The sequence below is a fragment of the Rhopilema esculentum genome, chromosome 13, assembly GCF_057945365.1.
Source record: "Rhopilema esculentum isolate cy_ngs chromosome 13, ASM5794536v1, whole genome shotgun sequence".
NCBI classification, from domain to species: Eukaryota; Metazoa; Cnidaria; class Scyphozoa; order Rhizostomeae; family Rhizostomatidae; genus Rhopilema; species Rhopilema esculentum.
The window spans coordinates 5,472,070-5,498,138 of NC_142827.1; the positions used below are offsets into that span (position 1 = coordinate 5,472,070).

At 37.2% G+C, this 26,069-nt stretch overlaps 1 protein-coding gene across 2 annotated transcripts; it reads left to right on the plus strand.

Moving 5' to 3' along the window:
* Positions 1-3,283: 3,283 nt before the first annotated feature.
* On the plus strand, positions 3,284-25,922 carry LOC135691875 (multidrug and toxin extrusion protein 1). 2 transcript variants are annotated; one of them, XM_065209871.2, is made up of 18 exons: positions 3,284-3,651; positions 9,251-9,470; positions 11,630-12,063; positions 12,458-12,500; positions 13,254-13,298; positions 14,480-14,577; positions 15,210-15,304; positions 16,930-17,043; positions 17,727-17,794; positions 18,502-18,610; positions 19,318-19,393; positions 19,787-19,856; positions 20,780-20,912; positions 21,989-22,026; positions 22,316-22,372; positions 22,512-22,572; positions 22,902-23,059; positions 23,940-24,103. In XM_065209871.2, exons 3-18 carry the CDS (start codon positions 11,648-11,650, stop codon positions 23,970-23,972), a joined length of 1,614 nt encoding a protein of 537 aa, XP_065065943.2. In that variant the 5' UTR covers positions 3,284-3,651; positions 9,251-9,470; positions 11,630-11,647; the 3' UTR covers positions 23,973-24,103. The 2 variants fall into 2 exon arrangements, with proteins under 2 accessions (XP_065065943.2, XP_065065942.2); XM_065209870.2 differs by lacking the exon at positions 22,902-23,059 and having other exon boundaries at positions 3,290-3,651; positions 23,940-25,922.
* The last annotated feature ends 147 nt before the right edge of the window (positions 25,923-26,069 follow it).

Sequence of the window (26,069 nt, forward strand, 5' to 3'; positions counted from 1 at the left end):
TTCAAAACAAAACTTGTGGTTTAAATTTAATTTAAGAAGCATTTTATGTAAGAAAGAAAATGCTTTGTCTACAAACCAAGCGTGATCTTATTTTGCGGCCAGCGGCCGCTACCAAGGCCTAGTGCTATATGAAGAAAACAAAATTACTGTAGTTCCCACAGAAGCGAGAATAAGTTAATTAATCATATAAGCTAAAGAGCAACAGGCCTAAGCAGGGCTCCTGACTATAATTGGTGTACAAATATGCTCGAATATGTGGGCAAAGCATTTTTTGTAAGAAAGAAAATGTTTTGTCCACAGACCAAGCGCGATCTTCTTTTACGGCCAGAGGTCGCTACCCAGGTCCATTGTTGCATAAAGAAAATGAAATTACTGTAATTCCCACAGAAGCTAGGATAAGTTAATTAATGGTATAAGCTAAAGAGCAACAGGCCTAAGCAGGGCCCCTGACTATAATAAGTGTAAAAATATTTTCTTCTTTTCTCATATCGAATCTTGGATACAGTGACATCAACCGAACGTAGCCAGTGCTAAATAGATTTCAACGTCACTTTCTGAACCAAGCCATTTTGGCTCTCTAACAATCTTGCGATTGTTACAGGACTGGCCCTGTTGTAGATCAAAATCTAGTTTGCACTAACAGTCGCTGTTGAGGTGGACTTGCTACAAGTCTCTCTCTTTAAAGAAAGGGAAAAAGAAAAAATGGGAGGGAGTGAGAGTCTCTCTCCTTCCCTTCCATTTTTCCCTTTTCCCTTTCTTTAAAGAGAGAGACTTGTAGCAAGTCCACTGTTGAGGCGACCAAAACCAAGAAACTTAATTCTTTGTGCAGTTACAGAAACCAATCACTACATAAAGAAGAAACCGCTCGTTACATATGTTCTTGATTACGAGTGTTTTTTATCTTGTTCTGTTTGATAAATTTTGCAGGTATGCTTATGTCTAATATTTTGTTTTTGTCAATCATAAGGAACCGCTTTCTGAAAGTTTTGTTAAGCCGATAACTAGTTTTTAGGTAACATTAAAGATTTATAAACCAAGGTGTTTGGTTAAAGAAGTGAAAAATAAAGACAAGGTATTGCATTAATCCCTGCATATGAATATAAAGACTTGGATTAAGAATTTTCACTTGAACTACTAGTTTTTGTGTATGACTTTTAAAGCTGGACATTCCTAAATTCATACGATAGTGTATACTTACACTCTTTTTCAAGAATACTTTAAATTTTGTTCAGCCTTGATATTCTTAGGAAATTTCCGTTTTGAGCCTGAATACAAGTATTCAATTTTTTCAAATCTGATATGGTTTCAGAAGAACTTAGTTAAATAGAAATTTCAAAGGTTCTCAAAGGAAAAAGCCGCCCTCGAATAGAAACCACACTTTTTGACAAAAAAGAGATATTCCATTGATGCAATTCTGTTTTATAAACATCAAAAAATGAGACACAAATATGCGAGCTGAGACTGAGCAATGTCCTTATAATATTCTTAAAAGACTGAGGACTCTGATAGATACAATATTCTATAATAAAAATTATATTATAACTAATGACGATGTCTGGTACGTAATATGAGCTCAGTAAAGAGCGGTAGCAAGAAGGATTTGGCTTTTACAGGGCCTCCGACGAAGGGGGGGGGGGCCTTGGTAAAACAATAGAGCTTTTTTCAAAATCTTTTGTTATGGGTGGTAAATTTCCCTTGGCCCCCCACTTTTTAGCCTTTGTCGGAGCCCATGTTTTCTATGAAGATGTTTATAAAGAAAAAATATCAGAATAAAGGGTCTCAGCGAGAATTTACTCTCGTTGACATTGTCATCGACGGTGGAGAACGATCTCTCGGGCCTATTCGTTTTAATTGACAGTAGCTAAAAGCTCCATTAAGCCCCGTGGGGGCAAACTTGTTTTTTCTGTTTTGTTAAAAAATGAAAAGCTTATTTGAGAGGGGGGCTTATTTGAGATGGGGGCTTATTTGAGAGGATGGCTTCTTAATCATTGAAAATAAAACATATTATAAAAATGCCAATGCTCTGGGTTTATTCGAAAGAATCAGCATGACTTCGAAGGCGCACAAGGAGATCTTTACATGGACCGTATTTAATGCACATGATCTTATACCCTGGGTACCAGACTCACTTTATGTAAAATAAGAGATTATGGTTCAGTGCGCTCCTCTCCTCGTTCTGGTGTGCCGATGTTAACAGATTCTGTACGTTCAAAGGTCGCCATATTGCCAACTAGTTTTGGAAAGCTTCGATATTTCAGGCAGTGCCTCTCATTGCAAAGAAACTAGGCCTTGTAGTGAAATGTAAACACTGCAAGGCGCCGAGAACAAACAACAACAAACACACGAAAATCGAATACCAGGAGGATTTACATAAAAGCGAAGAAGATTTACATAAAAAGATCCAACAATAAAAGGCGAAAAGAACAAGATTCACCTTCCAAAATACCATCTTTTCTTTCTTACTAACTTCAATCTCAAGATCGTCAACGATCGTCAAACACCATCTTAAGATGGATCTAAACGATTTTTACACAATGTAGATACCAGGGGCATACCGAGGTAGGAGGTGTTTTTGAGGAACCCGCCGATAATGTTGGGCTTGGCGGTAAATGTCCAGATTAGGCTTCATTTCATGAAATCATTGGGGGGGGGGGGGGTGCAAGGCGTTTTGATTTACTGAAATAATAAGAAATGTTAGGAAGAAAAAGCTGAGAGATTATGTCCCAATCTGAAAAAATTATGATGCATAAGCTGAAAAATTTAATAACGACACAAAAGGTAGATTAAAACCATCAAATGGTTTTCAGCGTGTGCTTGCGTTGTTAAAAATTGCTTCAAAAAGTGCGTTTTCCAGCAAACAAGAAGCATCTAAATTCGAAAGTTTTCTCTTCCTCCGGTGGCAACCATGGTGCCGCCTCAGACAGTATAGTTATATCTTGAGCTTGTTCCGATATATAGATTTAAAGCAGTAGGGTAGAGCCAAAAATGTAGAAGGGGGACCATAGAGCTTTCACTATACAAAATGAACGTTTCAGTTCTTTTCGTTTGCATGGCTCCTTAATGTCAACTTCTTTACCTTTCCATTTTTTCCGAGGTCGAATCATTTTTCAGTGTCTACCTGTTACTTGAGTAGCAAAATCTTGAAAAAGACCTGAAGTAGAAAAATTTTGCCAGTGTTTAATGAGATTTCAGTTATCAAGAGGGCTATTGAGGTCACCCATGAATGAAAATATCAAAAAGTAATATCGGTTCGGTTCAATTAGCCATAATATTTTACAACTACCCAGAAAAAATAAGAGGGGGCACAGCCCCCTTGAATAAGTAGAAGGGGCTTGAGCCCCTCTGAGCCCCCCTGTTCTACAGCACTGATCTTAAGGGTTCGAAGTCTGGTATGATAATGTTGATTTTTTGCTAATCGACACACTGTACCCCTACCTAACCGCCGTCAGCTATGGCGCCCCCAATGATATAGAAGCGCCTGAGGCGCTAGATGTCTAGCTCAGAGGTACGCTGTGAGGCAAATCTGTTTTCTTCGGCCATTTTGAATAGTGGCAAAAAGGAACTTGCTACATACTGAGCTCTTATAAATTTGGTAACAGTAGTAAGGATTGATTTCGTTCACTTCTCTTTCGAATATCGATGTGAAATTTGGTGAGTGGCCTTATTGCATTTGAATTTATGAATTGATGTTAATATTGGAAAAATAAGCCGTCATTCGCAAATTCCAAGCATTTACAGTCGCGGTACTTGCTTATCTGTCTCGTCGAAATTCCAGAAAGTCATCCGTTCTAAAACGGATCCAGCAACAATTTTTAGCCACTCAATGCATTAGTTTCTTAACACATTTGTACAAAGATGTGATTTAGTTACTTTTTCTTTCTTGGTTTACAGAAACTGCTATGAAATATCTAGGCCTTTCAGTGAAATGAGAATTGAGCATTGTTGTGTGCGATTCGTTCACTAATAATCCCATCCATCGACTAACGTGCAGGGCCACCGGAGCCAGGGGGGCCACGGGGGCACAGGCCTCTCCTGTTTGCAAAAAGTATAAACAAGTGCCCGTTTTCGATAAATACATTGTGTGTAATTTTTCAATGCCAGATATTCTGCCTTTAAAAAATAAATAAATAACATAACTCTGGATGTTGTTGGAGGACCATTCATTGAAAATTCCTTAAATGCTTATTTGGTCTTGATGCAAAAAAACTCAAGCTCCTGTGATGAACAATATCAACTGCGAAGGAGACTGCTATTTTTACGAGAAAATTTCCGTAGTATGTCTTCAGCAACAAATGCATTGGTGAAAGGTCCGATCAAGTCCCTGGCGGGCACAGTCAGTTTCTGGGATGCGTAAAAAGTGCCCTATTCTGTGTCTTTGCCAAAATTATGTAACTCTTTTCACTGAGAATATTCAAGCTTGAGCAGGAACTTTTGATACCAATTCATGTTAGAACCATTATTTTTCTTAAACTTATGACTAGGCAAGTAAAAAGCAGAGTTCACTAAATTTGATTTCAACAACGATCCCTTGTGGTTCTTGACATATATATTAACAAAATCAGACATCTGTAAAACTATAACTGCAACATATTGCTTGCTTCACAACATTGTGTTCAATGTTTTTTATGAAGAAATGAAAAAGTTATGCCCTTGCAATGAGTACATGCTAACAAAGACTTAAACTTCTTATCTAGGATCAAAACAATATGCAAGACTAGACGTACTGCAAAATTTGTTGTACTTCGATATGCCATTGATTTATCTAAAAAGTTATCTTGCCCTTTTTGTGTTTCCTCTGACTGATTAAGAATGCAACCCAATTTTCAAGATTCTATGTCCCAGAATTCTAGCTTTTTTCGAGTTTTTCGGAACTCACATGTAATACGTTTTACCAACAGACTGAGCCCCCCGGGATCAAGTTTAAGGAGAGTTAAAAACTTGTTTCGTTCATAAGACTGACGAGATAAACTTAATCAATGTTGCAAATTACATTTGCTATGACAGTGAAGAATGCGCCCGCACCTTCAGCCGATTGCATGAAGATGACTTAATCATAAAGTTTTTTAGCTTTTAAAAAAAATTCCATGGAGGCGAACAAATTTGTGTTTAAGTGGGGATGGTGCGGATACCAAGGGGGATGAAATTGTTTAAATATGAAAGTAAGAAAATTAATATCATTATTATGTCCAACCTGTGTCATAATTTTTATAATTGTCTAAATTACCGTGAAATTTGTACCATTTTTGGCATTACTAATGTTTCGGAAAAAACATTTGTGCCCTTTTTATTCGTTTTGGCCCCCCCCCCTGTTCAAAACTGCGTCCGGCGGCCCTGACGTGTCATCTTCAATCTTCAATCTTCAATCGTTAACTCCTAAAGGCTATACAACCAATCTGGAGCATTTACTCAAGGAGCATTAAAAAAAGGAAAATTAACTCAGGAGTAGGATTAATACCATTTCCACCCAGCGCTCCAGTTTGTTGGTTTCTACCAAATGTTGCATTTGGTTTTGGTTCAACAAATCCAAGCAAAGGTTGGCTATTGCCAATTTTAATTTCCCATTTTGTGTTTGCCTCCGTAGCACGCATCGACACCCTCTTTTTGGTACCGTGCAAATATTTGGCCGGCCATAACCGTTTACACGAGGCCGCTCGCGAATTCGGCCGGCCAAGTTTCAAGAAGGACGCTTTCCTAGGTGGCCGAATATTTGCACGCCTAAGTGACCTAATTTGAGGTCGTTTAGCTGGCCCCGTGTAAACGCAAGGCCTAAGTGACCAAATATTTGACCGACCAAATATTCGGCCGGCCCCGTGTAAACGCAGCCTCATTTTCTGTGTCAACTGAGCGTCTGTGCCATAAACCATTTCCAAACCCAGCGAATCTTATTTTACGTGCAGAGAATACGGAGCCAGAGAGAGAGACAGTGTGTTGCTTGATTGTAACTGAACTCTGAACTGAACTGAACTTACTCACAAATTAACATACTTATATACAGAAATGGATATCTAATATTAGCACGAATGATATGAGAAAAACAAAGGATAGGAAGGGCGAGTAAAGGTGATGAGTAAATTGAATAGCGTGGCAAAGATTAAGTAAACACTAGGGATTAGCGAATGCGTGAAATGAGAGTGACGTAGAGGATGCCTGTGCTGCGATGTGAGGTGGCACAATGCGTCCCTCCCCGTATCTTTAGGGCTATAAAATACCTTTGGGGTACATTTTCATGACAAAGATTACTAATTTGGCCTTATCAAGAAGAAAGAAGTTTAATTCATATCAAATTTGATTTCTACAAATTCAATTTGACAAACAAAATGTAAAAAATTCGCACTTTTTTACTCATGCCATGTTAGGTTCTAAACGACAGACAGAAAAATTCAAGATTTATGTGTTCAAAGTGCAAACCAATAAAACACATTTTTAACATACGTAAAACATAGTTAACGTAAAAAAGAATAAAACAAAGACTCGTACACCACAGTTTTCTCTGTTAATCAGTTTTCTTTGTCTGGCGTACAATATTTACCGTTTCACTAACTGCTCATATAATTGGCATACCTAAACAAATGCCCCTGAAGACCTTCGGGGGGTCGGGGGCGGCGTGGATGCGTACAGTTGACATGAAATCCACCCTGGATTGAAAGAGAGAATTTCACTTCCTGAACAGAAATGCGTATCTTCTTTGTCTCGAGTCTTTTCAGTAGACCATGTTTATTGACATCCACATCCAGGGGCGAAACTACCGGGGGGGGTGTGGGGGGTGTGACACCCCCCCAATCCAAAAAATAGTCGATTTCGCAGGGCAATCGAAGATTTCGCAGGGCGCCAAGAAGAGCTTTATTGCCACGCAGAAATGCCACCTCTGAAGTTCATAAAGAGCCGTTTAGGAATTTTGAAATGGAAATATCGTATTTGTTATGAACCTCCCTTCCTGACATTGCATTTTAGAGAACGGAACAGGTATGTAAGGAAAAGCTCCGTTATTTGCAAAGCGAAAGCATTTCTTACCGAAAGTCATAGCCAATGGATGCAATCAGGCACGTAAATAATAGGGGGGCGTGGGGGGCGTAACGCCCCCCATAGTTTGGAAAATCCAGCTACAGTTGGAAAACATAACGGTTGACTTGGAATTTTTTCTTAGGACCAAATTTGTGAATTTTACATTTTAAGAAGTTTTTTTATTTCAAATGTAAAAATTCTAAACATCAAAATTCACAGGCTGAAGCTGACCCATCCAGTAATCGTTTTCTGTTGTGAATCCCGTCTCCACTGGATCCAAATTGCGCAATTGCCCCGTTTGCTTTCTTTCTGATGGGAGTTGAATCAAATTACGAACAGGCAAGGTGAATTTCTGGATAAGAAACTTGAAACTTTACAGTTTGGAATAAAAATTCCCGTATTGATCAGAAAATATTAGAGTGGAAGTTTTTTAAGAAACTACGAGTAGTTAATTCAATAAAAGATTAATAATCTTTCAGTACTAAAAATTCTCAACGCTTCTTATAAAAACGAATTTATGCTAAACTCCCCCTGTTATTTGTTAACGTCCTTGACTCCTTATCATAAATTCCCATGACAAAACTGCTGTGAAGCAAGAACACATTGCAAAAACTGCAGTAGAAGTATTTGATCAAGAAGAGTGTTTCATCTTTCGAATCAGGCATATGCACAAGTTTGTTCTCAAATCATCATTTCAATTGTAAAGAATGAAAAGGCATTTGGCCCTCTGAAAATTGTTAGCAGTTTTCTTCGATCAAGAACAAAAATTAAAGGCTTAAATTCTTGGTGCTTCTATATCGTGAAAAAATGTATTTTAGATAAGATTGATCTGCGCCAATTGATTAATTGATCAATTTAGATGAAATTGATCAATTGATCTAAAAGAATACTACCTAAATGTTGCTTTACTTCTTACTGTAAGTTTAAATGTCTGTTTCATGTTAATCAAAATTTAGAGATTCAGGCTTTTATGCTTTAGGCTAATTATTGAGTAAAGTTTTGGTAATTATAAAGAAAATAGAAATATGGTGTTCGGGCTATTTACAAATATCAATTTGGTAGGTACAGTAGATTTACTGGTCAAATGAAAAGTTTCTTACTTGATTATTTTTGATTGGAATTTTCATCCTTCCACGCCCCCCCAAAGTAAGCAACTTGTTTTCGTCCCTGGATGCAATGACTGATGCATATGTTTATGAGGGCAAGGTTGAGTCATGCAAATTAATTTAAGTTGTAAATTATTTTCATGACAAGCACGGCGTCACTGGGGGGGGGGGGGGAATAAGGGGCTGAAGTCCCTCACTTTGGTCAAGATAGGAATTTTTTTATCATTTTTTCTATTACTTTTTAACAGTGCATGAACTAAAAAACATAATAAATCGTTAAGATACCGATTTTGTTTCATCTAATTGCTAACTTTTTCACGTATATTTTTATTATTTTTCTTTTATTTGCATTAATTCAGTAAATCATTTTCTGTATCATTGCAATGTTTTAATTTTGGATGTGTGAACATGGCCTTCTTGATACAAGAAACTGCACATTTCTGTCCAGGAAAAAAAATTCTCCCAATCAAAACAACATCTTCCTCTGTCATTCACAACTACGTGCAATCTGAAACGAAAGGTTGTCGTTTCTTTCCTTCCCAAACGTCTAACAATAGAGTTTTAGCATGACATCCCCCTCCCTATTTTTCCCAATAAACAATAATATTTTCAATAAACAATCAGTTCTTTTAGCACAATAGTATTTTGCTAAATTTTTTTCTGAAAGATGCTTTTTAGCCCTTTTTACAAGGTATAATTTCAAAAAATTTCTTCACGTCGGACCCAACCATGGTGGGTCCTCCTACCTCACTAAACTCGACTCTTAGTCCCACTGGGTTAAATTTCGTTGCGCTGTCTACATCATGTACCCCCTCCCCCCCCAATTAGCTGTTTATTAGCCTAATTTTGCAAACCAACATTAAATGAAGTGAATATAAAAAACAATTTACGCTCACGTAGAGAAATAGAAATTTCATAGGCAATGAAGTTTCAAGTTTGTTTTTATTGCTTAGAAGTTTGTCCTTGGTAAAGACCAGTGTACACTGGTAAAGCTTTCACTAGTAACCTATAGACAAACCGTTGCTACGAGGTCTGCAGGGCACCACTCAGTTTTGCAGGGCAGAAACCCTTTTCACCCCCCCCCCAAAACTATTGGCCAAGCTACGCCCCTGTCCACATCCACACCACACCTTCTTTTACAGGAAATTAAACATAGCGTTGACTTCCGCCCCTATCCTCGGTGAAGAACCAATCATCGAACACATCGATCCTGCATGCAGACTCTGTTCACAAATTGAAAAGGGGAAGAATCAATCATCGAGGAGAATTTCTTTCCTTCCAAGCAACCACACCGCAACAGCGACAACAACATTTGCATTATCTCTCTAGTAAATAAGGAGTGTATGCAAGGTATTTCTTGAGGTATGTTGATTTTTTATTTGAGTATTCTAAATACATTGCCGCACATATCAGCATGAATTAAAGCTGAACAGTTCGAATTTAGAAACTGTCAAATGCTTCAAGAGGGATAAGACCCTTTAATTTACTTTGTTGCACTATAAGCATGCTGCATCATGCTTGCTGCACAATTGATTAATCCAGACAGGAGCGGAGCAACTGCTGCTCGAGCTATAGTCAGAATCTCCGTGTTTTCGGAATTCAAAGTTTCGAGTTCGACAGAATCTGACCGTGTAAAAGGAAAATCTGACCGTGTAAAAGAAGAAATCGAATGTCGAAAGCCATCACATGGTTGTCCTTTGTGAATGGCCCCAAACACACAATACTGGCAATGTGCCATCAGCCCATCACAATGCCTCTGAAATATTTCAAACAATGCTCCAAATAAGATATAAAACACTGAGCGCAGAATGGTCTAATATTAAAACTTAGACGAATCAGTAGTTACGTTCTTTGTTGACAGTAACCAACCGGAATTGAGCTACAATGGATATTCCGAGCTATAGTCGGTCTGGGGATTTTCTCTGGAAAAGGCATCAAAGACAATGAAACCCGTACTACAATTTTTGGCACGAGCTACAGTGAAGCTATAGACAGGTTTGAAAATGGCCTTTAAACCAATAGAATATGAGTACTCAAGGTACTTCTCCGCTCTCTGTCTCCTGAAAAGCAACAGTGAACTATAGCTAATTTTCACAACCTGTGTCCCCTGTAATGTAGCTTCAAAGGCAAGGACCTACACAGAGGTGGACCTACTAGGAAATAGACAGTGACAGCGGAATGATCAAGCGGCGAGGGGGGCCGGCTTGAGTAAAAGGGCTTTTGAAAGATAATTCTCAGCTTCTACAAATTGCTACGTAACTGCAATTTGATTTCGATCTTCTGTAGGTATCTTGAATATTGGCTAACTTTCGGCATAAGGAAATATTCAGAATTTAATTTGAATCTCTCTGATTATTACAATTGGCCGTGTTGAAAATTGACTTTATTACAGACACCACTACAAGGAACGAACTGTAGAACTTTGACTGCAACTAGTATGCGGGGCTCGGCGTAATATGACCAAAGACGTCCAAAATGAAAAACGAGGTCTATAGTTAGCGTAAATATATATCGTAAATAAAACTAATTTAGTGACTTACACAACCCGATAATATAATGAATGATTCGTAATTGATAAAAAAACCGTTCGTTGCGTTTCAAATGCGGACACAACTCCCTGCGTGACGGCTCCGTGTATGTTCGATTCTCGACTCCCTCTCCCCGACTGACCACAGGGGTCCGAAGTAATAGAAAAAGATAACAAAATCAAACAGGCCTGTTTCAAGGGCACTTTTTTATAAAAACCCTTGCCCCTCCTATCAAAAATGTTCGAAGGAATGTTTAGAAAAAGGAACAGGAGAAACATAGTTGGGGTTTGTCCTTACCAAAAAATTTTTGGATTTTTTACAAGGGATCTGACACAGGTTGTTTTGCAATACAACACTGTGCATGTTGATTTTTCTTAGATTAGAAATTAAGGTGAATTGTTGCCCGACAATGTGACCAAACTGAAGAACATACAGCTGAGCAACAAATGTTGCCGAAAAATGTTTGAGCATTTTCAAACAAACATTCGAGCAACAAATTTCTTGATGAATTTGTCGGCCGACATTTTTGCCAAACTGGACAAAATTCGAGCAACATTAGGAATTTGTGAATGTTGCCCGACAGTGTCGCCCTTGCACAGGAAATTTTCAGGAGGTAGATGACCACCCAGACTAGAATCGACGGAGCGTCCAGGTCAGAGAGAGTTAATTCTTTCTCGACAAAAGTATTCTAACAATGGAAAAATAAGATGATAAGGTTATTCTTTGAAAAATTCTCCTTTGAAATACAAGCGAGAATGATAAAATAATATCATTATTCTTGTTGAATATACTTTCGTGTAGCCGGGCCTTTAAGAAAATGCCAATTACATCACAAAAATTAGTGCAGTTAGCATTCCTCGTGTCAAATGCCTAGAACTGGTAAGCTCCACAATTAACGTGGTTTCAAGAATGGAGGAAATTGTAGAATTCGTTTATTTTATTGTCTTGAGATTTAGTGATGTGTTTCCTTAGAAAATCCGTTTGATCTTGTAGGCGAATGCAAGAATCACCATGCTAAATTGCCCAGGCTCAGATTGCTGGAAAAGACTGTTTCCGAAAAATTTCAAGGAAGATGCAAAGTCTATTTTGAAATTTTCTTGGCCTATTCTCTTCAGCAGCGTTTCTGAGATGCTAGTACCCATTGTCCCTTTGATATTTGTTGGTCAACTTGGTGAAACAGAGCTTGCTGCTGCTGGTTTAGGTATCTCATATTGCAACTTGGTTGGGTTCGCACAGTTATTTGGCCTAGACACTGCAACACAAACCCTTAGTGCACAATCTTTTGGTGCTGGCAATCTTTTTAGGTATGGAGTTATTTCACAGCGTGCAGTAATACTGCAATTGACATGGGCCCTCATTATATTGCCGCTTTGGATCAATTCAGAGAAGATATTGTTGAAATTAGGACAAGAAAAAGATGTTGCAAGGTGAATTGAAAATCTTATTCCTAAATGAGCTATGTAGCTATTAATGTTAGTATCTAGTCGTAGCAATACATGAAGTTGTATCCAACTCTTATCTACATGCTAAGTTTCCAAATGTTAGTTTCCAGCTTTTCATTGCAGATGCAAGGCAAAATCAGATACCAATTTGTGTCAACTATGCCTAAAAGATCAGGATTCCAAATAACGTCCTTAGAACCTCTGATGTGCATATCACTACACAAAAAATCTTACTCCTGTGATAAAAAATTCTTTTGCTAGAGAAAATAATTCCCCAACAGCTGCCTAAAAACCCTCGAGAACGTTAACCATTGTTTTAGCATGAAGTAATTCTCTGTCTACCTAAGTTGGGTTAATCAAAATTTTATATTATTTCTAGAATTGCAGGTCTGTTCATAAACACAAGAATTCCTTCTTTGCTGGTAAGGGTTTGGTTTTGGCTTTTTTCATGCTCCACACTTAATACTTTTTGCTTGGGTTATACTCGTCCTAATTTTGAAAGGCTGAATGGTAATATTCCCTTGCTAATAACGCACTTTAATGCAGGCAGACTTTATATTCCCTGATAGATTTTCAGCTCAAGAGGGGGGGGGGGGGGTTGGGGTTGGGGACTTCCACAAACGCTGGTACTGGATGTTCCATTTTTTGGGTACCTTATTCCTAGTAGAAAATGAATTTTGGGGGGTATCGATTTTGGTAAAACCAAACATGCTTATAAATTTTAAGATTGATTTTTAGCATGTTCTCAAATTTTGGGGTATCTTTTTGATAGAAAAGTAATATGTTTTCATTTTCTTGATTGATTGAGTTGCTCGATTTTTGCAGATTTGAATTGAAATTAAAGGTATGCATCTCCTATTGTTTTCAAATTTTGGGGTAGGATTTTTGGGTATGTTTACTTTTCTTTGGATAGTAACTTTTAAGGTATGTATCATTTTTCAAAATGGCGCACTTTCGTCATCTGGCTACGAAATCCCCCCGGGTTTTCCCGACATTGTTGGGGAGGCGAGTAAGCAAAAAAATGAATGAAGCAACCCTCCGTCCTACAACTCTAATCAATTTTCGAGGTCTGAGGAGGTGTTTGTAATTTTTCAGCATTACAAAAGCAGTATGCAAGAATAAAGGCCAGCTTTATGAGAAATTCTTACTGAATGTGTACATGTATTTCCTTTTAGCTGCAAGGGATTTATCGGACAATGAAGACATATCTTTATTGTCAGGTGTGTTTCATTTATTGAGTTTCACATCCAAAAGGTTTTACATGTTTATACATGTGTCAATTAAAAATCAATCATTTTTATCAATCAAGATACAGTTCATTTTTTTCCATTTTGATTGCATTTACGTATTTTTGTTAAATGAATAAAATGGTAAGTAAAAACGATCGTTTGGAAAACGAAAATACAGCGCCGAGTGAGAGACAGCTCATTGACTGTTAGTTCCGATGATAACAACGAAGGTTAAAGTTTCTAATCAATTTTTGGTGTTGCAAAAATTTTAAAAAAGGCTTTGAAAAAAGCAAACATTTCGAAACATACTTAAGCATTTGTATATTCTCTTCAGAGTCTAAAACGTCAAAACATAGATCGAACGCTCTACGCTAGGAAATATATATACCCAGTTGTGGATCGAAATAGGCCAATCAGAAACGCGAGCACATGACTATAAAGGTTGCCCTATAAGTGCCGCTTGCCTATTGAAAAAATTACCAAAGGAGTCAATATTTTTTTGGTGAATCTACGCAACGGCGATGTTTCAACCAAGCTTGTTACTCAAAGGTGTATTGTTTTGAACTAAACAGTATAAGCAGTGAAATGCCTGCCAGAATGTCTTGAGTCTTGTTTCCATATTTTTCATTTCTTTTCCCGACTACCACTACTTCCGCTTCAAACCAATGTTTATAATTTAAAAAAATATCGTAGATGTCACATAAAGAGTACGCATCCTATTACGCCATTTGGTAGTAAATTGACATGGCTTAAAAAGGGGAAAGAGAGGGTGGCTGAATTCAACTTTTTTTATTTTCCGTTTATCAGTGGCGTCACCAGCCCCAAAAAAGTGGGATGGAAAAACTTCTGGACAACGCCCTTCAGCCTAGCAGTGATCGTTGGAAACGCCCTTTTTAGTATTTTTGATATATTTTGAAATGATTAGAAAGGAAACTGTCTCAAGCAGCATTTTTCACGAAGGGTTTTTTTTGGAAGAAACGAAATTCGAATCGATCTTATCAACCATCCCCCCCCCTTCCTCCTCCAAGGTTTTCAACGGATTTTGAGAAATTAGAAAATCGACCTCTGGGAAAACTGGGGTGGACATGTCCACTCCAGTCCACCCCGTTGTGGAGCCACTGCTGTCCATGTTCCAAGAATTTGTTCAGTGATTTTATGAGTTTTCTCCGTAGGAAGTATCAGCCCCTCTTGTTGTCATTGGTTTCATTTGCCTGGGGTTTTCTGTTGTTGCAAATTACTTGTTTGTTTCGTACTTGAAAATGGGAGTCGTGTATGTATTGAAGTTTTTTCTACTTTTGTCATTTGTTGTTGTCATCTGTGTATTTGAAGGATTTTATAGGAATTTATTCATTGATCAATGGGTCGTTTAGGATTAATATTTCTAGGATTATCTCTAGCTTTTTTGTTACGACTTTAATATAAATTAATGATATAAATGAAAAATCGCTGCTTCTGACCTCCAAATTATTTTTGAAAAATTGCTTTTTGCCGCAAGATTTGCCGAATTGAATATTTTCGAAAAATATTCTAATTTATGCAGTTGCCTCGTATTGAGCGTGAGACTAGGAGCTGAAAGTTAGAGCCAGACCTGTAAACAGTTATTTTCCTGAGTTTTTTATAGCTAATTTGATAAAAAAATGCTATCATCTGTAAGGAACGCTCAGTTTACAGTAAAATTCATTTGTTCGCATGATTTTATGTATCAGCTAGAAATGCACACATCCTTGGAAACCACACCAGAACACTGCAATATATCTTGCTCTATTGCTGCCTAACATGTATATGAATGCTGAATATGGTTCAATGTTAAATTTCGTTTTGTATTTCATTTTCTCGCCTTTGCTTTCGTTTTACACAGAGTAACAAGAGTCGTCTCATTAAGATATATAATTAACTTTTCAGAGGCAGTGCTATCGCCATTGATCTTACATACCTTCTTCTATGCCTATTACTTTTTGGTTACATACGGAAGAAGAAAATTTCGCAAACATGGCCAGGTACTAAAACTTTTCATATATTTTGCTTGTGTAAGCTCTATTTTACAAGACTTAGGTTTACGTAAGCATTGGATTTTTAGGGGAACAACTTTCCCTTCCTAAGGTATTGATATTTAAAATCTTATTTAAAGAGAATTCTACATACGTTTCTGCAAAGTTAACAACAAAAATTGTTTACATCATTATTTGGGTTAAAGAAACTAATTAAAACGAAATTAAACTTTAGTCCTGTTGTTATAACTCAGTAATATTAAATGTAAGATTTAAAAGTATAACTTCTAATAATGTCAAAAGATTCATAGAGTTTGTTTAGTTTAGCTAATCGTTAAAGCAAGTAAAAATGTATATAAAGACTTCCTTTACAAAGTGACAATACAGCCTTGCTTTCCATGTGTAGATTCAAGGTCTCAAAAGAAGAGGAATATAATTATCTTTTTTGTTCTTAATGAAACATGCCTCTTTTCAAAAACATAGTGATGTCACAAGTATCTTATCTCTTTGTATTTTCTCCTTGAACTGTTGTTTTCTACATCTTCTACATGTTCCTTGTTTCGAAAATGAAAGTGTTCAACCGCCATGGCAGGGCCATCGGAAGCGGGGGCTGCAGGTGCTCGACCCCCCCAATAATTGTCAAACCTTTATAACAGTGTAATGAATGGGAACAATACAATGGGCAGCCCCCTTCCCAATGTGAATTTTTTTCAGACGGCACTGCATGGAGCATTTGGTGCCAATAACGGAAGAGGTTCGCTAAAGTCACGTAGCTGCAGGGGGCACGGGGGGGGGGGGCTGTGCCCCCCAAAATGAAAATTTTGACAGCAACTTGCCCCCTCTGGCTACACTTTTTCCAAATGATATTTTGAAAAGCTGGCATAATTATAATTCCGTGAGCTTGATTTATTCCAAATATATTTGTTTGTTAAATATCTGCTCTCTTGTTTTAAAGCCTGCCCCTCTCAGGTATGGCTCTTGCTTGAGTTTGCCCACCCTAGCTGAAATCTACAGCTACATGGTTGGTTCGCTATCAGTATCCACTGTGGTGCATTGATGTATAAATTAATCATTAAAAATTTCTGCCTTTGCAGTAAAAATTTAAAGCTTTTAAGCCTTCAATGATGATTGTCGTGGTCACTCTCTCGCTAGCAATCTCCTTTATTCAACGAATAAGTTTTATTCATTGGAAGTGTCTTTCTACCACATCATCTTCTTACCTTTTTTATGTTTATATTTACCATAGTAAACAGATAATTCATATTATCGCTTATTGTTTTCAAGAATCAAACTTATGCCAAGGAAATTGCGTAGTCACTGCTCTTCTTGTCATGCTCCATTCTGATCATCATGATATTATCTCATGTCTTAGCTTGAATTTTTCTGATTGAAACGTCTGGAAACAAACCTCTTTTTCTTGAATTATTTCTAAAAGATCTTCTTAATATTCAGCACTGTGGTTTGCACTGTCATCATAATTTCAATCATCTTTTCAATGAACCGGCCTAAATAAGGAAAATCAGTATATGAGTAGTGAACAACTGAACGAATCTCAATTTCTTTTACATTTGACAAGTAAGGAGCCTCAAGTGAAATAACTTCAACTTCTAACAGTGATGTTCCTTTAATTCCAGGCTGGTCTGGAGAATGTCTCCTGCAATGGGGTCAGTTTGTTAAACTAGCTCTTCCAGGAGCACTTATGATTTTTTTTGACTGGGGATCAGCGGAGACTGGAGTGTTTTTAATGGGTAAGAGGTTTTATACTGTATTTGATGTATCGTCCTTCCGTAATATTTCATTGATTATATGGCCGTCATTATAACTCATTCAACACTGAAAAAGCTCAATGCAAAAGACCACAACTCATTGATCGATTAGTTATTACTCTTTTGCTGATTGGCATTGTTTACATTGATTCATATAGTTTTCTAATTGACATTGTTGAGTGACCAGAAGCGGATCCAGAGCAAATTTGAAGGAGGAGCAGTCGGTAGTGGGGGCGGTAATCCTTGAAGCAAATTAATCTATCGGTCTCAGAAACGTTTTCCCCTGATTCTCATTCTTCAAAATGGGCGCATAATTTCCAAAAAAGGGGCACCAGACTTGCCTCAACTCGTCAAGGGAGGGGCAACTCCCCTTAAATCCGCCACTGTGAGTGACATTATTTGTTGATTAACATTGTTTGTTGATAGACAGTGTTTGTTTGAAAAAACTGAAAATAATATGCCTAAAATCCTTCCCCTTCACTTTTTTATTTGCAATAATGTTTCTATTCTTCCCCTGGTTTTGACTTCTTATCTTTTACCCTGTTTTCACAACATTGCCACATGCCAAGGGGTCTCTTGAAATTATGAAGTCTGAAAAACTTTTTTCGGTCTACCTCCTTATAACAAAATGGCTGTAAAACAGCGCTTGAATTTGTGTCTTGCAGGATTAGTTGGTAAGGTCGAGGTAGGAGCACAGAGTGTGATTTTCAATATCATCAACATTTTGTTCATGGTTAGTATCTAGTACACTATATATCTGTTCACCACATTAATCTCACGTAAAAAACTTTTTAATTGTCCATAAGTTCAGTAGCACCCCCTCTCCTTTGAAACAATGTTAGGCACTTATCAAACACTTATCACTTTTCAAACTTTTATCACTCAGCTAAACACTTATCAAAAAATCAAATGTAACTACCCCTCTGTCGGGTAGTTTAAGTAATATCTATTCAACAAACATTGTTTGGAGGGGTATTTCTTTATCTTTAGCAAGGATTGTAGCAAACAAGTAATTAACACATTTGATTCCTAATTCTTCGAGACTAAGTTGAACTCGGACCTTGACTAATGGCCGTTTTATCAGGGCCTATTTTAGTGTGCAGTATTACACACTTTGTGCAGTATTAATTTAAAAATGTGCAGTATTGATTTCGAAAATGTGCAGTATTGAATTTTGGGATTTGTGAAAATGTCCAATTGCCGCTATCCCAGATTCTCGCTTTGTTCACAAAATGTGAATTTTCCCCGTCAGTTCGATATAGAGGTCATGTAATGCAAATCTCGTATGACCATCGGAAAGATTCTCTTATCAAACTTAAAACAAAACGAAATGACTAGAAATTTCCAAAAATTGCAACAACAAAATTTCCTATAAAAAATGTAGTTATAATTGTGCAGTATTAAAAATTTCTTAAAATAGGCCCTGCGTTTTATCCACAGGTATCAGCCAGTCTTAACATTGCTGCATCCGTAAAAGTTGGGAGCTACCTTGGGTCTGGAGAACCACAGAAAGCTATAAATTCTGCAAAAATAGCTTTTATTTTATTTTGTAAGTTGTGTATTGCTGTATCTACCAAATACGCGTAATTCTTATTATTTTCTATCATTGCTTACTCCATAACTGATTCAACGAACTCCTGTCGAAAACGGTAGCTGAAAATACGAGATTTTGGTTTGTTATGCTCGCTCAAAAGCTGGGAACTAACTCTAAACAAACCCTTTTCTGAATTATGTTTGCTGTTTAATTTGCCTTGCAGCTGAAACAAGGGTTCATTTGGCCTAGTCACAAATGCGGAGATCGATAGAGGCGAAAAACTTTACGATATAGGGAAATAATCGTTATGTCTTTTTTGAAAGATCGTGTTTTATGTTTAAAATGTATCCATTAAAAGGCCTACGCAAGACAAGTTAGCTTTCATCATATTTCCCTTCTGGAAGGCGTTTCCTAGACGGGAGTCTTTTGAATTTAACGAGTTAAAACGTGAATGTGGATTTTTCACCGAGACCTCAGCCGAATTAAACGCTTATAATTACCTTTTAGCTAAATCTGTATGCCATCTTATGAAAAAACAGTTAGTAAAATCCAATAGTTTTTAATAATAGAAAGAATAGAAAATCTTTAATATCAAACTATATATGCAAACTCCCATAAGACTTTTCGATGCTTGTGCATGGGTTCAAGGCAAGTCCATCCGCCGTTGCTTTTGAATCTTTTCCTTCTTTTGTCAAATCATATTTATAATTTTGATATTTTAGTAATACTCAGTGTTTTTGATGCCTTGCTCTTGATAAGCCTGAAAGACTACATTGGCTATGCGTTTTCCAAGAGCAAGTAAGTAAGGAAATCCTATCCACATCTATTAATTTTGCTCCATGCCCGCCTTATTATGCTACCCCCTAGCACAACCTCTGGTGCCATCACTTTTCATCTGTATCGCAACTTGCCGTCACCTTTCACCTTGTACTGTCAAATTTGTAATTTCGTACTTTTTGTAATTCCGTTTTATTGATGTAGGCTATACCTGTAAAGCTTGTAGCAAGCCAAGCTCTGATTTTTCTTCGCTACCGTCATCATATCAAAGTTTCATTTATCATAATCCAAACCCCTCCATTTTCCAACACGTCATCTATTTTTCAGTATTATTGAGCATTTTGTTATATTTGTACCGATCGTATTATTTTGGATACTTAACGATGGGTTCAAGCGCTGGGATTTCAATTCTAGAAATGTTATAAGGATGATTTCAAGTGTCTGTCCCATCATCGCAGCATATCATATTTTGGATGGCTCTCAGGTAAATCATTGAATGGTTATCATGCTTAGTTAAAAATAGGATTTTTAAGCATTGTTTGAAATAAGGAAATTATATTCATATGTGAACTTGAAATGTTTCGCCCAACATACCCCATAAGCGTATTCCGAATTGATTTGCTAATTGGATCGGTTTGTCAAAGAGGTATCGACTCGATCTTTAACCCCATACCCACTGAACCTCGAACTTTCCTGCCCAATACTCGCTCGCCATATTGTTCCCCCACCTCTTTGCCTGCCCCTCTAACACCTTATCGCCCTAATACCCTTCAGTGTAATGCATGCACTGAAACGAAGAGGGGGGCAGTGGAATATTCTCCAGAAATTAATAACGTGTAAAGCAGGCCGGGAATACGCGAGAGGTTCGAATATGAGGGAGAGGGTTTGTAGAAAACAGGATTGTGTGTGGAAATTCAGAAGAGAGCACTAGATACCAAGTAGCCTTTGCGTTATGAAAGTGTATTTAGAGAGTCTCAGGGGTTCTCTTCCATTTTAACTAGCTTTGGATTCACCTCAACTCTCTTCATGACACATTTCCATCCATCTAAATGGAGAGATCTCACAAACCTTATAGACAGATTCTTGCGGTATGACAGGAACAGAAAACTCAACTCGGTGTTTATGATTTGTTCCATAGCTGTTTCACATCCATAGCTGTTTCACATCCATAGCTGTTTCACATCCATAGCGGTTTCACATCCATAGCTGTTTCACATCCATAGCTGTTTCACATCCATAGCTGTTTCACATCCATAGCTGTTTCACATCCATAGCTGTTTTATATCCTCATCTACTGCACGACACCCAATTTTACCATATCACCACTGTAAGCCTACCCCATATCCTTCAAATACCTGTCTTCCTGTGTTTTGATTCTCCTCTTTTCATTACATATTTTCTATACAGGGGATAGCATCAGGCATCTTGCGTGGGATCGGCCTCCAAAGGTTTGGTGCGGTGATCAATTTCATTGGCTTTATGGTCGTTGGGTTACCGTTAGGAGCAGTACTTGCTTTGGTCGTACATTTAAACGTTGTCGGTCTGTAGTTAATTATCATTTTTATTTATCCTTGAATATAAACTACTTTCATTTTTTCACTGACCTTGGAATAAACTTTTTTGTACACACAGTAAATAACCGCAAAGCAGTACATGCTTTTCAGACTGCTCGTTAGTGGTGAAGGCTAAGGCTGTTGCATAAGGGATTAAGGAATCGAAAGTTCTCCAATCAGCTTCGTATATACAAGGTATATGGTTTAGGACCAATTCCCCTAGAGATGAAAACCCTAATAATTTCTCTGATTTTTGCTTAAATCTAAGTTTCATTAAGGAATAGACCATCTGTACTCGTGAAGGAAAAGTTCTTGGATTCACACGTTCTCGTTGCGGTGATTAACTGTTATTGAGAATATGTGGTTGTCTTCGTGTGAGAGCCAATGTTTCGTTGATTACCTTACGTATGAGTGTACCCTTAAGATAATTTGGAGCCCTTTTGCACGCTAGTTTTCAAGGGGAATAAATACGAGTATTTCTGTCTTTTTGGTTAGCGTTAAAGGCTGCGTTAACTCATGAATTTGGAACGGTGCCAAATGGAACTTTTTTTCTAAGCAATCCCGCTTTGGCACGGCTAGCAGTTCGATTTGGAACGTATCCGACGGGTCCCGTGTGAACGGAAGGCCTAACCGTGCTCATTTTAGTACGGTTTCAGATGAACCGGTCTCGTGTAAACGCTGCCTAAGATAAAGGAAAATTGTGTTTAGCTGAGGAGCTTAAAAATTTTGCACTTAGAATTTGTCATTTTCCACAGTGTAGCTAACGTATGTTGTAGAGTCTTCAGACGTCTTAGAAAACAGCGGATTGGCGACGGGTGGCTGAGAAATAAATATACTGGCAACATTTGACGCTTGGATGTAGAGAAGACATTGCACATAATAAGGGTGTAGCAATTATGAGTGAACCCAGAACCTTCTCCTCTATACACAGGCGTCTTATTATGAATGGTAACACTCTCACACATGGATTTCTGGGTAGCAAATGAGCTTCAATCATCCTTCTTCAACCTTGAAATACCTCAAAATTTTCATATAGCTTTAAATTTCAGTTTTATTCTTGTAGGGTTTTGGTGTGGAATGGCTGTAGGAATAGCTTTGCAGGTTGGCCCAGGACTCTTTCAATTTTACACTAACCTTCCACATTTCTTAATTTTAGTAGACAGGTTACTTTGGATATCGTTTATTGAAAAAGCTACTTCGAAAAGATATAACTTTCAAAACTCTATATTATTTACAACCACTATAATAGCTCAATAGATATTATATCTTTACTTTTTATAGATTTTCTTAATTTGCAGTTGTCGTTGGCTGCTCATCCCCCTCATTTCTTTCCTGGCTTTTAAATCTCTTTTTTTTATCATTTGACAATTTCTTTACCGTATGTTACCAGGTTATTTTGGCGCTGATCCTTCTTGTATGCTCAAACTGGAAAGACTTCTCTCGAAAGGCAAGTCTCATATTTTTTACAATTTCTTTGCCAAAATTTTTTATGAAATGGTGACCTATATTCTCATGTTAAGTTCTATCGATTGGTTTTTCCGCTCTATTGGTATCAAGCCAATTCGGCATCTTCGTTTTAATTGCAGGCAAGGAAGCATGCAGAAGTACCTGGTTTGGAATTTAGTGATGAATCAACATCTAAAGAGGGTGAGAAATGCCCTTGTTAAATAAATACTGCCAACAACAACTTTTGTTACCCTGCCCCAGAGGGTGCAGGGGGCAGGTTTATGGCCTCGAGCTGGGAGAGGCCACAAAAATGTTGTTAAAAAGTTTCTTTAATGACGTCAACATGGGCCCTTTCTTTCTTGTCGCCCCATGCCCAAATCAAACCCTCACAGGCCTGTTTACCAGTCATTTATTCATTGCCTTTTATCTTAACCTGGGTGTCCTTTAACTGCATTTCCACTCTATTATCAATCCTTCGAAATGGCCCAATTCCATGGCCTAGCAATCAAATTTATCTCTTACATCCATAGAGTACCAGAAGGTCCGGTGCCAAAAAATTCGGTTGATTAATTTTCGGTGGAATAAATTTTGGTCATGCTTTTCAAATTTTGCTGTAAACTTAGCAGAGACCTTGAAAAATTTCTGTGCAAAGAAAAATGTCAATGAGAAAAGAAGTAAAGCACTTTCTGTAAGTTATTTCTATTTTTAACATAAAATTGTCTGGAACGCAATCTTAAAAGCTTCAAATGCGAGTATCGAATATTTTGATGTCAGCCAAATAAAAGGAACTGAAGAGTAGATAAAAATGTCATGAACTTTTATTCATTTGCGGGCGATCTTTTTTATTTCATTTTCTTATAATCCGTGGAGGAAATTAATTGTTGACGTTTACAGTTCGCAATATTTTCGATCGCCAATCGCAACGAGTGGATTAGAATTTCTGATCCATCGTGAGTAAAAAATTGAGGCGTCAAAATTTAAACCGCTGAAACATTAGAAGGAAGTATCAGTTCAGCCCATCGAGAACTCAGATTTCTTGGACGTAGAGAGCAAAAGAGAAGAAAGTGAAGATGAGCTGGGTATCTTATTTGTTGATGATAAAGAGAACCAGAAAACTAAAAATTAATATGCATTGGATGTATAGTAATGCTCGAACAATATCGAACAACAGCCCATCGAACAACAAGGAAAATTTGTTGTTGTTGTTTGAAAGTCAATCGGTGTATATCGAGATTTTTCCAGCTTTTAAAAATTTCGATTTCAAAAAAAATTCGGTAGGATTAATTTTCGGTTGCCCAGTCTCACCGAAAATAAATCCCACCGAATCTATCTTTGCATCTTCAAGGCTGTTTTTCTCCCATACTATGCTCTATATTTTCTTGATATTTGATTCCTCTACTCAGCTTAGGTAATGTAATCATAACTAGTATATCGTTATTACTTTTTGACTATATCAAAACCTTTCTTACATTGTCACCCCGGGATTTCTTAGTGCTTCTGCAAGTACTTGCCTAAATCTGTGGCGTGATTGCGTATACTATAGTGTTTCTTTATCATTATTTTTGCAGGCCTTGATAAAACGGAAGATGATGCTCAACTAATTCCTTCGGATTCACTGAACTACGGCTCAATAAATGACTCTGAACAACAAGAGTCAAGTTTTTACCATTTTAAAGCAGAGGTTACACAATCTTTTCAAATAGCAGATTCGTGGGAGCTCATAAATGTAACCCCTTCATCAGAAAAGTTAAATAAGTATATAACTTTTCGAACATTTTTTGTCCTTTTAATTCCAGTGTGCTCCTTGACTATTGGAGTTTTGGCCAAATTTTATTTTTAATCAATATCATATGCTTAAGTGGTTGTTCAAATATCATCTTATGAACATTCACTTTATTTATTTTTGGTTTATTCATCACATCCAAATCTTATCTTGATTTGAAAGATCATTTACAATACATTGAAGAAATTTGCTGTTACGTATGATGGTAATTCAGAGTATTTTGAGCAGCCTTTCTGATGAACTATACTGGATCTTCAATTAAGGTATTCTGAGGTTGCTTTATATTAAAATTCATGTTTGTTGTAATCTCCCTTGAGCACCTAATCTCCTGGCCAAAACGACCAACAAATTATCATGACAGTATTTGTAATAAGGGCGTTCTACCCCTATTGCGTTAATAAATTTCTCAAAAGTCTCGGTTTGAAACGGTCCCTAACGTCCCAGAGAAAACAGAGGGACGAAGCTGCATTCATGCTAGACCGAAACTTGTGTTCAGTATCTGGGAGATAATTATGGTTTCCCATTTCATCGTCGGTTATTTATTTATCGCCATCCAATGAACAATTACTAACGACGATTTACTGTTATGCGTAAACTTAAAAGGCTTAGTTTTAGCATGAAAAGTCAAACAGCAGTTGGTTAGCCTTTATTTTGATCCAAGAAGAATATCACACTTTCCTCGGCCATTCGAAAGTTACTGAAGTAAGAATTGAAATACTTAGCTCATATCTTTCGACAGCAAATGTATGCATTTTCACGCTGTAGAAAAATGGATTTTATCCCTTTGAGTCTAAAGACTTCCCAAGTTTAAGGATAAATTTTTTTGAATATCAACAAGATTTTGCTGTGTAGTTGAGCTCGTAAAATTTTCACTAATATTTTCGATCAAGATTTGAAGTTTTTTGACTTGGAACGTACACGGCTAATAAATCCATTTATCGATCAAAAGTCAAATCAAGAACCGTTATCTTGGAAAGGAAATTGTGGTCTTGTTTTTGAAAAGCGTCTTTGTAATTTCCGTCGCTGTATCCCAATAAAAGCTGCATTTTTCTAGACAATAGTGAAAGCGCAAGGAGCTTTGGACTTCGTTTGTATTACAAGGCTCCATGTTTGGCCCGATTCTCTTTATTATGTTAGGTCTGAGTACACTTTCTTTTGCCGGTTTTCGCCTTTGAATCGCGAATGGATTTGAACCAACCAAAATAATTGCTGCAGTCGTTAATTGCTGCATGAATGGAAATTTGATAAGCTTTATGAACAGGAAATTTTTGCAAGGCATTTTGACAAAGCACGATGAATATTTCAGTACAGGAACAGTAAAGTTAATGAGTCTCTTTTTTAATAGGTAGTCAAAAATTTAACATGTTATGGCTAACTTTGTCCGTTCTTCCTATCAAGTTACAAAAGAAATATAAATCGTGTTAAAATTTATGTTTTGTTTTAACTTCTTCATTTCACATCAAGGTTCTATACTTTGGCGTTTACATTTAACCCATTTCAAGGTCATTTACATCGTCTGCCTTGGAACTAATCGTAAATTTGTCAATTCCACGAAAGAATCCACAAGACTCAGCTATTTACGATCGAGCCACTAACAGTTAATGAATTAGGTTAACCCACTGGAGGTTTCACTATTATAGAGCGCCTGACCAAAGTCTTGGTACACTATCCTAAAATTTCGCATCTTTTCAGTGGCAGCCCCCACTCCTTTTGAAACAATGTTGAATAGCAAGAGTTTTCGACCTTCAATTTTAGTGGGAAGGGGAATGTTTTTGTTTCTTATCCAATCTCTTTCATTGACTGTAGGGTGTTCCAAGGTAGCCTGATAACCAGCCCATTATTCTAAAGGAATTATGGTAATACTTATTCCTTTAGAATAATGGGCTGGTTATCAGGCTAGTTCCAAGGACTTTTG